Here is a 16,189-nt window from a genome sequence, read left to right as displayed (position 1 = left end):
AGGTGTGAGGTGATGTCTCATGTGGGTTTTGTTTGTTTGTTTGTCCTAACAAATGGGGTTTATTAACACTGGAGCGTGATCCTCATGGCTGGTGCCTGATCTAGGCCTTGGCTTTTCAAATCGTTGTTGATCAAATCATGGTGTGCTTCTGTTAACTCTGTTCTCTGGTGCTTTTCGCCTTTTTTAGTTGAATTTATTGGGGTGGAATTGATTAATAAAATTATATAGGTTTCAGTTATACAATTATGTAATGTATCTCTATATTGTATTGTGCTTACCACCCCAAAATGAGTGTCCTTCCATCACCATTAATCCCTACTCATTGTAGTTTGAATTTGCATTTCTCTGATGATAAGTCACGAGCCTTTCTTCATATGCCTGCTGGCCATCTGTATGCAGTCTTTGGAGAAGTGTCTGTCCACATCCTCTGCTCATTGTTCCATTGGATTTTTTGTTGTTGTTTCTTTTAGTGTTGAGCCCATACTAACTCTTAAGCAGGCAAAAAGGAGATAAAAATATATTTTAATAAATAACCTAAAATTCCTATGATACAGAATAATCTAGAAAATTCTATCAGGACACTGAAGTCTTAGTCAAAGTTATGTAACTTAACTCTTAAAGAATTAAAAAATCATCAGATTCAGTTACTTCTTGTTGGTTTGCGCAAAGGAGCTCTTGAGAGGCTTTGCCAAAGACTGCACACGCATGTCAACTGCACTGCATTCAAAGTCCTTTTGACACCCACAGAGGAAAATAGAAGGGTTTGCAAAACCAATACACTAACAAATATGAAACAGCACTAGCACATGTAGCATTTGTGAACTTCAGCTCATTACTGATATACCTCATCCACCTAATAATGTAAATGTATACCAGCTAGTTGCACTAAATGCAGAAACATCCTCATCTGTTCTAGGCTACAGAATGCTAATTTACTTAGAATAGAAAAAAAGTTTAATTTACTGCAGAAAATATTTATGTTTTATTTAGGCATTTGAAATTTTATCAAATTCCCATCTCTAACTCTGAAACAACTGTGGTTGGGTGTAAGATATAAATTGCTACCAAAATGCTTTTCAGGTTTTGATAAACTGAATAGAGCATGAACTCATGGAAATATGAGCAGAGTAGTGAATCTTTCTGTTTTGTTTTGTTTATTTTATTCTGGTTAAAATTAAGTTTTATTAGATATTGTTTTAGGATATATTTAAATTGTATGTGGTTAGTCTTATCAATATTACTATCAACATCAATATTAGTATATGGTATTATTGTCAACATTTCAGAGAGAATTTTACACTTATTTTTCCTCGATCAAACTTTTAAGTTACAAACACACAATTTTCAATTTAGGCGTGTTGACAAAAGGCTTTATCAGAGATAAAATTATACTACAAAGTAAGTTTAATTTAAATAAACTTTCCAAGAAATTCTTCTCATATGTAAGTTACTATAAATTAGATAGAACTAAGGATGTCATTAGCAGATGCCAGTTATTTATTGATTTTTTTGTTGCTACTGTTATTGAGCACATATATAAAAACAAGAGAGAACATGGATGGATGGAACTATAAAGCATTATGCTAAGTGAAATAAGCCAGGCAATGACAGACAAATACCATATGATCTCACCTTTAACAGGAACCTAATCAACAAAACAAACAAACAAGCAAAATATAGCCAAAGACACTGAAATTGAGAATAGGCTGACAGTAGCCAGAGGGGACAGGGGAGGGAATTTTAGTGGAGAAGGGGAAGGGTTTGCAGGAACTAGAATAAAGGACACATGGACAATAACAAGGTCAGGGTAGAAATGGGAGGGAGGTGGGGAGGGAGGTGAGAGGGCTGGGCTGGTGGTAAAAGGCAGAAAACTATTTGAACAACAATAAAAATAAATAAATATTGAATGAAAAAGAAAACAAAACAAGAGAGAGTATATGAAAAAAATTTAGAGATCCTACAGTAGCAACATTGTTTCTAATGTATTGTCATTATTATCTCTAGATAAATGCCACTTGAATGAATGTTATTTGGTATAATATTTATGCACACAGAAGATGGATTCTGAATGTAGACTAATCTGGCTTTGAATCCTCTTTTTTCTTATAACTAAACTTACTATACACAAATGACTTTTAACTCATTAAATCTCAATTGTCTATGTGTTATAAGAACATAATTTTTGAAAGTCTAATATGTATAATATATGAGTAGATTATAGCATTTCCTGGCATATAGCAGGTATTCAATAAACATCATTAATTTAATGAATACTATAGCAGTTCTCAAAGTGTCATGTGAGGATGCCTCATGGTTCTTGACATCCTTTAAGAAAAATTTTATTACTTATTTAGAGAACTATTTTTGCCCTGGCTGGCATAGCTCAGTGGATTGAGCACGGGCCTGCGAACCAGATGATTGCGGTTTGATTCCCAGTCAGGGCACATGCCTGGGTTGCAGGCCAGTTCCCAGCAGGGGACTCACAAGAGGCAACCATACATTGATATTTCTCTCCCTCTCTCCTTCCCTCCCCTTCTAAAGATAAATAAATAAAATCTTTAAAAAGAAGAGAGAGAACTATTTTCATTACAAGTTGCCATTTGAATTTTCATTCTCTCTCACACATGTACAGAGAAGTTTGTCAGACACTAGCTACATGGTGTGTGAAGACCTCATTGCCCTGACTGAAAAACATAATCTGATTTTGCATTTATTTTACATATATATGTTTAAATATTTTATTCATTCAATTTTAGAAAGAGAGGAAGGGAGAGAGAGGAGAGAAACATCAATGTGTAGTTTCTTCTCATGTGTTCCCCCTACTGGGGACCTGGCCCACAGCATAGGCATGTGCCCTGACTGGGAATTGAACCAGGAAACCCTTGGTTCACAGGCTGGCACTCAAACCACAGCCAAGGCTTATTTTATATTTTTCAAGTTTTAATTTCAAATATGGGAAAAATGATGTAATCAGTTTTGAATTTTTATATTTTAATTTTAAATATAAGAAATATCAATAGATATAATCTATACAATCCAAAGGTCTTCAGGACTCTCAAACATTTTTAGGAATGTACAGGGTAGTAAGATTAGCAGTGTGAGAAAACCATGCCGCAGTCTGGAACCCAGGGTCCTGCGCGTATAGTGATGCAGCTCCGAGTGGTGGACACTGAGTGTGAGCGCATGTTTCGTTAGAGTGCACTATGAAATCATAGCAATGAGAACAGAGTAGTGAATCCTAAACAGAAGGCAAACACAGAGTGCTTTAAATAAAACTTTATCATCTTTCATTTTACCTATAAAAAGTTAACTGTTTATTGTCCCCAGCAGAATGGGCTGTCTGTTTCAATTTGCTTTTTTTTTTCCTTTCTTTTTTTGCACTGCTATAAACTTCACTGTGTAGCAGCGAGCAGGCAGGCTGCCTAACTCTTAGGTTCACTATTAAACAAAAGCTCTTATTTCACACATACGTGAACAAACTTATTTTGAGTACAGCATTATTGCCAAGGAATATGTACTGTGATTGTTTTATCTATTCAGTTAGAATCCTAATTTCCTTGGTTCTTCGCTTGATTTCAGTGCCAGCATAGTGACCGCTAGCACCTATGTCTATTCTGATTGCTCAGTTTTTTCCTCATCACAGAAAATGATCTTGTCTTGTTACTCCTTGGACCAAATACTCTCTCTTTCATAAAAAGCCTCTGGAGTTTACAGAGTTTACTGAAAATAATTACATTCCATTTTTGACTTACACGGAGGCAGGCTGGCATAATGAAACAGACTTTGACCACGACTCAGGATTTCATTCTGAGTACTTCTCTGAATTCTATAAATTCTCTGATCTAATTTTTAAAACTATCTAAAGAACCCAAATGCCTATGTCCATAAGGTGAAGAAATTTGGGTGATTTTACAATCATTAACTATAGAATTCTATGTCTTCTTATTTTATATTCATTAATTCATTTATTCATTCAACCGGTAGACATTCATTACCAGGCACAGTGCTAGGTATTGGGGATAATAATAACCTGCACTAAAGCTTTTCATGTAATAACTTAGTGAATCCTCATACTCTCCGCCTAACCATTGAAGAAACAGATACACAAAAAGCTTGATAATTTGGCCAAGCTCTCACAGTAGCAAGTGGCAGGGCTAGGATGGAAAGCCAGAATGACCAGTTTCAGAGCCTGTCCTTTGTATCCACTGTGCTACACCACCTGAAGCAAAAAGGCAAGTGAGAAGAGTCACCTTCTTGAAAAACCTCATGGGCCGCAAAGAAGGCCAATATGTAACTAAATAGGGCAAAATGACAAATGCTACATACTAATACATTACACAAAGTCATTTGCCTTGCTTGTGCCAATCCCTCAGTTGTTTTACATATATTATAACACTTAATCCTCAGAACAAATTTTCAAGGTGAGTATAATTATTTCCATGTTTTTTTTATGTAAGGAAACTAAGCCTTAAGAAGTTAACTAATGTTCCCAACACTCTGTGTTAATAGTCCTTTATTAGTTAATAAAGGACTGAGCTGGGATTAGAAATCATCTTTGTCTGATTCTACAGCCTGTTCTGCTCCCCTCTGTCACACTCCATTGCACACACAGCATTCCTGTTCTGAAATTCTCTGAAATTTATTTCTCCATTGTTGTGCTTCTTCTATGATATTAAAATTTTAAAGTAAAAAAATTGCCAAATTTTCCAACATTGCATGAGAGAACAAAATGATCATTCTTAAGAATGTCTGAAAGAATTCACAAAGCAAGAATTAAATTACCTAGAATCAGTAGACACTGAAGCCAAACAGTTGCTTTGCACTTTTGTTTCTTGTCTTCTGGGAGTTGAATTCATGCAATCCCTAAAAAAACTTGAAACTCTGGATCAGGGAAACACATCAAAATCTTAGAATTGGGGGATAACATAAAGATGTTTTCCTCATTTTACAAATAAGGGAATTCATACCTAGAAGTTTAAATTCTTTGCCCCAACTTTTATAATTGTTAAAAGTAGAATTCAGCTTTTCTCTCTCATACTTATTATCTAGTAGTCTCCAAACATAAATGTTTATTACTATCACCTAGAACATATTAAAATGTTTCATCCATTTGTTTATAAGTAAATATAATACAGACTGATTCGGTTCAATGAGAATTACTCTAGAATCTGTATATTTAAAATGATTCCAAGATGACAATAAAATTTATTGTTAACTCTCATTATATGCAGACCTTTCAAAATTGGATTAGTATTGTTATATGTGTGTGTAGAAATAAGGGGAAGAGGAGGGAGGAAAAATATAACGAAGGAGCGTACTAATGGGCAAGAAAGAGAGCATGAACACGTAATGCAAAAAGGAATAAATGGGGAGAGTCAAAGCAAGCTTGAATGCGCAAATGGAATTACCCAAATCGGGCCCTTTTGTTCCAAATTTACCTACCGCAACTCTTTTACATACTGCCTCTATTTATACCATTTTTACCATACTTCTCCCTGAATCACCTTACCTTCATTCACTCTCTTCACACACACACACACACACACACACACACACGCCTGGACACAACACGCACACAAATACCAGCAGTGGTAGAGCTAAGAACACTTGACAGTTCCTGTGAAGTTGAATCTTCGCTGCGTGGAAAAGACCCAAGATTAATTCAGTGTTGCTTCCCTTCTGTGAATAGTTCTTAAGTGTTCAGTTAAAATAAATTCAGTTCTATAAATTATCTTGCTTAATATACATGCTCACTGAGGAAATATGCTGATGNCCATTTTTACCATCTTCTCCCTGAATCACCTTACCTTCATTCACTCTCTTCACACACACACACACACACACACACACACACACACACACATACACACGCCTGGACACAACACACACACAAATACCAGCAGTGGTAGAGCTAAGAACACTTGACAGTTCCTGTGAAGTTGAATCTTCGCTGCGTGGAAAAGACCCAAGATTAATTCAGTGTTGCTTCCCTTCTGTGAATAGTTCTTAAGTGTTCAGTTAAAATAAATTCAGTTCTATAAATTATCTTGCTTAATATACATGCTCACTGAGGAAATATGCTGATGAAGTTGGACTTAAGTAAAGAGAGGTTTATGAACTGTATGTTTGTTCAAGGTTTGAACTTTCAATAAGTTCGAAGAATATATTCATAAGAAGCCACCCTGAAGTTTTCAGTCTGGAAACTTTGACATCTTACAGAATTCACGTTGACATGTTACTAGAGTGTGAATCTAGACAAGTACACCATCAGAGAAGCATGCATATAAGCGAGTAACTAACTATATACTCGTTCTTTCCTAACTTTACCCTTTTTCTTTAATTTGGCATGAAGTAATTTTTAGCCCAGAGCATTTCACCCTGTTAGAAATTGCTTTCTTAGTGCCGGCTAGTGCTCAGACTCTATTATTAATTTTTATACATTACATATACTTTATATAAATATATGTATATTTTCTAAGTGATAAATGGCAACCTAGAAAGAATTATAAACAAAACAAAATAAACAGACTTATCTAGCACACTGGTTTTTATCCTCATCCAAGGACATTTTTTTTCGTTGCTTGGAGAGAGAGAGCGATGGCTTGTCTGCCTTTTCCCCTGTGCCCTAATGAGGGACAGAGCCCACTGTCTTTTGGTGCACTGGGTGATGCTCCAACCAACTGAGCCACACCTGTCAGGGCTCTAGCAAAGAGTTTTGATCATATATGAAAGCAAGAATATTGTTTCATGTTCTACTTTTAAAAAAGAGGAATAATAAAAATATGCACATAAGGTAACTACAGATGCATTTTAATTTTCCATGAATAAAAGGATGAAAAATTATTCAAAGACCTTTAACTCTGAAACTGCTCTCAAAATCTAGATCAAAGTATGGGAGAATACATTTAAGTTAAATTGGCTAGCAGACTCAAGTATAAATAGCCTTGGCACATCAGTTGTTAATTGAAGTATGTGTCTAAGATTTAAAACAAGGGACCAATTATGTCTCCCTCAGTAGAAGAAACCATGTATTCCTTCACTGCATATTTAGTAACATAGGTTTACTTCAGCTGAGGGATTATGTGAACCATAGAATTAAATCTGAATTCTTTATACCATGAAGTATCAAGGTGGGAAAGGATGAACTCTTAGATTTTTATGTTGTTCTCTTGAGAAAATGTTCAATTAAAAATTATGTTTTCTGATTGATTACCCATATGTTTGTAATATTTAATGTTCAATACCTATAGGGATTTCCTTCAAATTTCTTAGCTCTTCATATTTTTCTTTTAGCTGGATTGATTGTTCTTAATTCTTAATATTATCACTTTAATCCTTTTCCTGTGTCCTGGTCATGACAAAACAGAAATCTTTCAGCCTACTCTGATTAGAGAAAGTAAAACTATTTAAATGCATTCTTTAATATTCAGATGCATCTCTGAATAATTCTATCATCTCAACTTGGACTGAGAAGCACTGGATCTATGCCTGCCTATGAATACACGTGAACCCCCGTCTAGTCTGGCCCCACCTTCCCCTACACCCACCTTTCTTTCTGCTTCCCTTTTCCGTGTCCTGCAGCCGAGTGCAGTCCGACAGACCAAGAAGTGCCTTGTTCCCTGATTTCTATGGTGCTAAGGAAATGCTGCTGCTTCTTTCTCGGATTCTGCTCTTCCCTTCCCCACTCCAACACTTTTAAACATAAAAATATATGTCAAATTAAGTTTTGTCTTTCAGAAACCATCAGGTTCAAGGCCTGAAGCTTTCTGCGATACCCCAAGGCTGTGTTTGGTACCTTTCTGATAGTGTGAATAGCACCTCAATATTGGTTTACCAAAGCATGTGTGCACCACATTATAACTATGCGTTTCTTTTGCCTTTTCCTTGGTGGTGTACTTGTAGACCAGCATCCTAGGCCATAAGACCTTGATAAACAATATGTGAATAAGTAAATAAATGCACATATAAAATATAGATTTACTGAAGTGCTTCATTATTACTCTACAAATGGTGTATACAGTAGTATTTAATTTAGAAGACAGCAATATGCATTATTTGTGCCCTGAGTTGTTCTAAAGAAGTGTCAATTAGCTTGTAAGTAAATATAAACTACACGAGAATAGGCTAGATTTTAAGCAGATAGGAAAGATGAGGTAAACAGAAAGTGACAGTGGGGGCATAAAATGAAGCCAGGAACACAAACTAAGGTGATAATTGGAATTCACATAAAACCGTGTTTTTCTGGTCCCATGATAATGTCTTTGCCCCATTCCACCTCTGAACGCAGAGATTTTCTCTTTATTTAAAGGATCTCTATTTGTCATCTGCAATTTCTTCTAGCCCTAAGTCTGACAGGCCTCCATAACTTGCCCAGGGTTTTGGAGAAAACTTTATGAAAATCCTAAGATAACTGGGCATTTCCCGAGAAGTCTCGTCCTTCTCCTTCTTCTCCCTGGTGGCCCTTATTTTCAGGCTTTCATACAATTGTAGTAAGTTATACTAATTTGTACATTCTATTCTACACGTTTGGATCCAATTATATTGAAAGATGAAGTGCATGTTTGCATAACTAAATACACGTCAGATGCAAAATAATGCACCCATATATGCCTGTGATTTATTGTACAGAATCTTAGTTCACATTGCACCCAGACGTGTCTTCACTGTATGATGACAGGAATAATTACTCAATTCTCTTTTACTGGTAATTGTGTGCACAAAATAATTCTCATACTAAATAAAATTATCAACACATGAATCTGTCATGAGCAAAAACTGAAATAATGCGTAGACCTATTTTTCTCAATCTGGTTGGCTCTATACATTTTTCTGCTTAATTAATACTTTCCATTATTCATGTATGTTTTGATCTTAAAAATTAAGAAGGTTATTAAATGTTTTAATCTCCCTAAACCTCAATTTTCTTATCTATAAAAAGCATGAAATTAGTGCTTCCTCTTTTGGGGTAAAAACACTATATAAATGTTATGTTAGCTTTGTTGAATCCACCTGAACAATTTGGTTTAAAAAATGATATCAGAAGAACATTAGTCAACATACCATTTACATATTATTTTGAGAAAAAACATGAAATTGTGGAGCAAATGTAATGTCCTCTTCCTGTCCTGCCTAGTGGAATGATTTAATTAAAGAATGCTAATCTTTTAAATAATTAATTCATTCAATGAGTATTTTGGGGGTGACTCCTATGGACCAGGTGCTGTTCTATGTGACAAGAAAATGTCATTGTACAAAAGAAAGGAAAATCCCTTACTGCATAGAGCTCATATTCTAGAGTAAATATATATGGGGGGGGGTGGCGGCAGAGAGAGAGAGAGAGATTTTACTCAGTGGCCTCCAGAAAGTCAGGCACTACAGGTGTTGTATGTACATCATCTCATTTAATCCTACACAAAACCTGAAATTATGTAAGGTTGCCCTCAGTGTACAGAATGGGAAAATTGAGGCTCAGAAAGGTAAAGTGGTGTCCCAAGTTCTCAAAGCCCAATAAATTATGGAACAGGGGCTCAAACATGTTATTTCTGACTATAAGGCCCACATTTCTAAAACAGTTCCCCTTAACCGGAAGAATACATGTAAGTAAGGTGGATCACATCCTCTGCCCCGAGATCAAAGCACCCCACCCCTTCTACTAGTGGGCTTCATTTTGAAGGGCCAGGCCTTTCAGGGCTTTCCTGACGTCTACTATATGGGATTCCACTTCCCCATAGAGATCTATACCACTTGATTAGTTCACTATGCTTTCCAAAATTCCCAGATTCTAGATTTAGCTTCAAATAAGTTGACTTTGCTGATTTTGTAGACTCTGGTCTCTTCTTCCTTAACCAGTCTTTCATGGTTCCTATTTTTCCCATTTCAACTGAACCTACAGATTTTCTGGAAATCATTCGTTCTTCTGGTTTTTAAAAAATTAACGGTAAAAAATATGAAACTAGTATTCTCTAGACTGCTTCTAGGGATGAAATACAAATGCAAATAAAACAGAAAGTCTGTCCAACTCTAATCCACTATCTCTCTCTCTGGCTTAGCTAATCAACTGGTCCAGCTACTTCTCCCCTCCCGTTAGGTGTATGTGCTTGAGTCTCTGAAGGTCTGATTATAATAGCTGTCATAAATCCTTTTTATTCTTTTAGTTTTTTCAATTTGACATGAAATATATATACATGTATTTACACATTTAGTTTAAGTGTGTGTATATACATATATAAAGAAATTTATATATTTATAATTTTGCATATAAATTAATGAAAGAAAATACAGATAAAGACAAAGAGAATAGTCACCTATAAAATCTGTAAACAACTCAAAATAAACTAACTGATTTATGAAATCAACCAACTAGTCCAATCTATATAAAATAAGTTAGTAATACCAATCATTTCACTACACAGCTGTTTGATGAAATTGAATGGAAATTCACATAATAGTGCTATGCATATAAAGTATGTGGCAAATATGTTATTTTAATTACATGTGTGTGTTTTATACATATACATATAGATAGTAAATGTGTCAGATGTATTATATAAATAGTGAGCATTAAACATTTCTAACTTGCAGGAAGCCCAAGTCTCTTTCTCAAATCAACTTACCACATGACTAAATCTATTAGAGCTTATACGATTTATTACATTTTTTTCTTGAACATCATTTGGGAAAAAGGATAGTTTCATTTTAAATTATAAGTCCCAAAGCTACTGCAGTTCTACAAACACAATTAATAATGATTAAGAACAATAAAATGGAGGGCCTCCTTGAACTGGCACGGTTCTGTCATCAGAGAACCTTCAGATTGCCAGGGGATGTGCGGTTCTCTGTTGGTAACATGTGAGACCACTGGGCTCAATTTTGAGATTTGACAAAATAAAATTTGTTCAAATGGGTTTGGCTAATTTCCTTTGGGAAATCAGCTCAGTAAAATCCATGGTAATGCTCATATTTTGACTTATAGATTCACAAAATTAATGCTCCTCAAACCTCCTCACAACTAAGAGCAGTATCCATGTGCACGCACACACTGACACAACTTAGATGTCATTGGTATATGTGTGCCATAAGTATTTTAAACAAAGGCAACACTTAGGTCTGGACCAGAAGTCTAAACAGAACTCATCTCCTGCATGAAGTGCTAATTCAAGAGATGTGAATGCAATGGAGTAATTAGTATGAAATACTATTCTTCATGGCACATTTAGGAAAAGGTGAGTTATCTTAGTATAAGTTGGGAAGTAGGAGAAGACAAAAGTGTTCAGAAGCATTAAAACTTCTATCATGCCCATATTTTAGTGAGAGCTGTGTTAACATTATGTGTGTGTCACAGCTTGTACTTAGGACTGTACTTTAATTGAAATTAGTTGTTAAAAAAAGGTCTTCTGTTCTCTGATTAAAAAATAGCAACCTCCTTAACCTTAAAAAATAACTTTCCCTTTATTTCTTTTTTGTTTCCCTTTTTAAGTTAAAGTTGATTAACGAAGTCTTCTGCCCTACCCTACAAAAGCCACTGAAGCACACTTTTCTGTGGATGAAATGTTTGCAGGCCATTTCAAACTTCTCTGCTCCCATCCTGTGCTGGAGAACAATTCCCCACAGGTCTCCCGTGTTTCTGCCACGTCTGTGAGCAGAGACACTGACAGCTTGTGTTCCCGAATATCTCTTTAAGAATGTGTGTATGGCGAGCAGTCTTGGAAAACAGAAGTAGTGCTCCCTGTGGAGCAAAGGGCAGGTTTGTTTACAGCCCAGTATAATAAAGATAATTTTCTCCCTCCGTGGTAAAGGGCAGGTCTGCTTGCTGCCATTATTTAAAAAAAAAATCGAATTTTCTAAGCTCAGGGAGCCTCAGCTACGACACAAACCCACTGCGCGTGTAGGTGTCGCCTAGCCCACGCTGTCTCACCCTGTAGTAACTGGGGTTTGGGGGCCTGCTGCCGGAACATGACTCTGGCTACTTCTGTTGCTGTGAGTACTGCATGGCCCTTTGCCTCTGTCTCCCGTCAGCACACGTGAAACTGGCAGATCTTTCAAAGTTCCTGGTATGATTTTTCTATAGTTTCTGCCCTGTTTTATATGTCTAAGGATTCTCTTCTCCACCCTTGCCCCAAAATGATGACTCATTGGCTGGTCATCTAAATCTTTCGATTCAGTTTCTCTCCAAATTTCTGTCTCCTTAGTGTGAAGTCTCCACTTATCCAGGAAAAAAAATAAAATCAGGTTAAGTAATGTGACAATCAACTAAAGTCAGAGGAATAATAAAGGGTAGGGAAGAAAGTGTGGGTACAGCCCTGGCTGGTGTAGCTCAGTGGATTGAGCACGGGCCTGTGAAACAAAGGGTCGCTGGTTCAATTCCCAGTCAGGGAATTGACTGGGTTGCAGGCCAGTTCCCAGCAGGGGACACATGAGAGGCAACCATACATTGATGTTTCTCTCACACTCTTTCTCCTTCCTGTCCCCTCTCTCTAGAAATAAAAAACATATTAAAAAAAAAGAAAGTGTGGATACAAAGAGAAGTCTGGATTATACGTGGAATAGGGGCCCATGAGAATCCTTAGAGCAGCTGGATTTTCCATTTCATTCCACTGGAGACATCAGTCCTGGGTCTGGGGTTCAGCGTGGGCTGCATCGCTGGGCTGGGTGCCTTTCTAATTTGACAGCTGGACTCTACCTCCTTTTCACTTCTTTGTGCTCACTGCTAAAATATTACTTCCTTAGTATTTCCATGTTTTATCTTCCTTCCCACAACTTCAACAATAAAATCAGTGAACTCATACATGGTTAGTGATAAAATAATCATATTCTCTACTTTCTTTTGTTACCTCTAATTTCAGACAGTTCAGGAGGATGAGTAATAACTCTGTGCAACAGGAGTCCTGAGACTCAACAGCTACTTATTATAAATGCAGATTACCAGTACATACACTCAAAGAATTTTGATTCAGTAGAGTTCATGTGGGACACATAATTTTTTTAACTATTAATGAGCTTCTTGGGTGAACCTAAAGTTTGTCTGCAGACTTTATGAGTATCCTGCCTCTTGATCTTGTATTAGGTACATTTGCTCAGTCTCACAGAAATAGTTCAACCCCAAATGTGTAGATTAGTCACAGACAAATCTCAGTTGGTGGCAGAGGTTTGGCCTGGAAGACTCAACTTCCAAGAATATTTAGGTAGTTATCTCTGGCCCATAACACTGAAAGATTCATATTAATATAAAAAACTGATTTGTCTTAGAATTTTGGCATATATTTGGGACAATTTCTTCTGATCTATAGAGTGATACTATGTATAGATTATTATAAATGGAATAAAAAATCAAAAGCTATAGCTTGTAAACACTTGGTAAAATGCTATTATTCCAAAGTACTTTATTTGAATAAGTTAAAGAATGTAAAATCTTTGAGAGAAAGACTATTGGGGACATTTTTGAAAAGCAAAGATTATTGCAGTCATGGCTATTGAAATCATAAGATACAGAACAGGAAGTTAATGAAAACATGTCTTGCATCACTGTTTTGGATGCATTGAGAGAAAGGGCGTGACATGATGGTATTGATAGTTCTGCAGATCTCTTACTGTTCTGACTTCCTACTAATTACGTTTATGGGAAATGTATTTTGATTGATATTTTTCAAAGTAAATATATTTAAATAACCTAAGTAATAAGACTAGTACTGTATTTTTTTTTTTTTAGTACAAACCAATGCAGCTCATTTCTACCAGGTTTGATTAGGAGTTTTACTTATATTGAGACAAAATACACTACAAGTGCAGCCTATGAGAATGAAGGAAACACCCAGTGTCTGTGATGCTTTGGAAATGAGGGACACCACAGTTTAGAATGCGTGAGACTAGGATGATATCGGAAAAATTTCCATCTGCACATGAAACTGAATTATGATGGGATATTTGGAATAATTGATGTTACATAAAAGAACCTGACCAATATTTTAACATACCATATTTTCGGACTATAAGACTCACCCCCCCAAATTTGGGAGGAATAATGGTTGTTAATGCTGCTGTTGAGTTCTGGTTACATTTACATTGGCAAAATATTATGTTATTTGGGTTATTAAATATTTTACCACATTTTTTGCTCCAAAAATTCTTCCTCCTCTAAAACCTAGGTGTGTCTTATGGTCCAAAAAATACGGCATATACATTTTCCTAGTAAATAGGTGATCTTTATCAATAGACAACCTCTTAAAAACAGCAACATAAACTTTGGACAGTATTTTTAGGTGGTTTCTTTTTTCTCTGAGATTATTCTGATAAAAGGTGATGGGACTTACAGTTTACGACAACTTTTACTTTCTTCACATCTGGGAATGACACATCATTTTCTGCACTGCATTCATATTCTCCAGCTTGGTCCCTGGTAATTCCGTAAATGTCCAAATACTGTCCATTTTCAAAAGGCTTTGCTACAAGGAAAAAAAATACAGCATGTAATTGCCTGAAGCTTCATACAAGTAAAACAACAATTTTATGTCTTCCTAGTAGATATTGCTGACAAAACAGTTCCAACTGAAACTGGGGAATTATTAGAACCTTTGTTCTCCTATGTTCAGAGGGAAAGTCAGAGAAAAAAGCAGAAGCTGAACAAGAGATACTATAAAACTGTGTCCCCCAAATAGGATATACATGTGTTCTTTTTAATTGATTGTGGTCTCCTAACCTTGTCACACATCAAACAGAGCTCTGCACATCTCTGTAATTGAGTTCAACAACCCCCTAGCAGTGTGGATGAAATTCACTGATATCACCTGGTACATATTGAGTTTTACACACTGTGTGCTAGCAACTTGACACTTAACCTAACTAAATGTTGCTTTTCTTTTGGGGAAATCTCATACTCATTCTCAAGATTTCAAGCCAGATGGCTTGGTAAGAGGATAGAGATATAATAAACTATTGTGATGTTTCAGTTTCCAAAATTATTAACTTTTCCAAGAGAGGTACATTTTATATATTATATCGTACCCACACAATAAAACTAAAAAAATCTTTCCAGCTCTCAAACTAAAAGTTAAGTTATCGTAAAAACACACAAAATTATCTTTATTTTTAATATTTCAGGGAAAACATACTGTTTGACTAAAAATGGCAGTAGGTTAAAAATATAAAGACATAATCACAAATGAAAGAATATCCCCAAATGAGTTTGATTTGGGGGAAAAGTGTCCTTTTGCAATAATGGAATTTGTATTTACTTTAAAGCAGAGAATCATGGCAAAGGAAGAATGGACCTATGCGAATTTCAAGAGGCGGGACTGATCCCCCTGCCTTGCACAAATCTTCGAAACTCACATTTCAGAGCATACCAAAGAGAACTGAAAAATGAAACAATGATGCAATTAAATGTTCTGTTTTCCAAGTCGATCTTATTTTTGTTTTCATCTTACACCGTCACTAAAACTATTATAATAGAGCATAACTTATAAAGTAGCAAGAAAGCTTAAAATCATATGAATACAAATTTTAGTTATGGTAATTCAAATCTCAATTTAAGTTTTAAAAAAATTTCCTGTGGGCTCTGTTACCTGTATCTGAATAAATGGCTGCTCTGTCTGCCCTCCACATAATTATGACTTTGCTAGTTACAACCAGGAGTGTTAAAATGTATATGATTAAATCATTTCTCACTTTTTTCCTGGCTAATCACAACTTGTGGATAGGGGAGAGTTACACTTCTCAAGTGGTGGTTGGTTGATTAAGCTATTTCAGGTATAAGAAATAAACTTTAAAAAGCAGCAGTTGTCTTCAATGCCCATATTCTTAAAATCTGATTTTATAATTATTTTCTTAGTTCAACCCAGTGTCCTTATCTGACTCCCCTATACAAAGAAAACATTTTCTCTTGTTCCCTTCTATTTCTCATATTTTCATCTTTATAATAAAGATAATCTTGTCTTAAATGTGTCTATATAAACTACTAAAATGTAGGGAGGACAGAATCCCTATTCACATTCTAGAATTTTTAAAGATAACTTGAATTATAAAGTAAGGGCACTATTAAGTGGAAATATACTGTCTCAGTGTATCAATTAACTAACCTAGCTGAGTAGTTCAAAATGAAGCCAATCACAAGTTAAAATGTAAAATGTATACTATTGTGAAACTTTATAAAATCAAAGTTATTATGGCTTAACTTACTTTTAATATTAAAATGTTA

The 16,189-nt window shown here is 35.6% G+C and overlaps 1 protein-coding gene across 1 annotated transcript in view; it reads right to left on the bottom strand.

Moving 5' to 3' along the window:
* Nucleotides 1–16,189, bottom strand: part of NEGR1 (neuronal growth regulator 1) — an 856,835-nt gene that overhangs the window by 295,692 nt on the left and 544,954 nt on the right. Inside the window, exon 4 of the mRNA XM_037042445.1 lies at nt 14,307–14,438. Within this exon, the coding sequence (XP_036898340.1) occupies nt 14,307–14,438 (132 nt within the window). The remainder of the gene's footprint in view (nt 1–14,306; nt 14,439–16,189) is intronic.

This window comes from Sturnira hondurensis, unplaced genomic scaffold (genome assembly GCF_014824575.4).
Source record: "Sturnira hondurensis isolate 20B ecotype Veracruz unplaced genomic scaffold, ASM1482457v3 Scaffold0000648, whole genome shotgun sequence".
Classification (NCBI taxonomy): Eukaryota; Metazoa; Chordata; class Mammalia; order Chiroptera; family Phyllostomidae; genus Sturnira; species Sturnira hondurensis.
The sequence above is the reverse complement of the archived record's forward strand: the minus strand, read 5'-3'. Positions and strand labels throughout refer to the sequence as shown.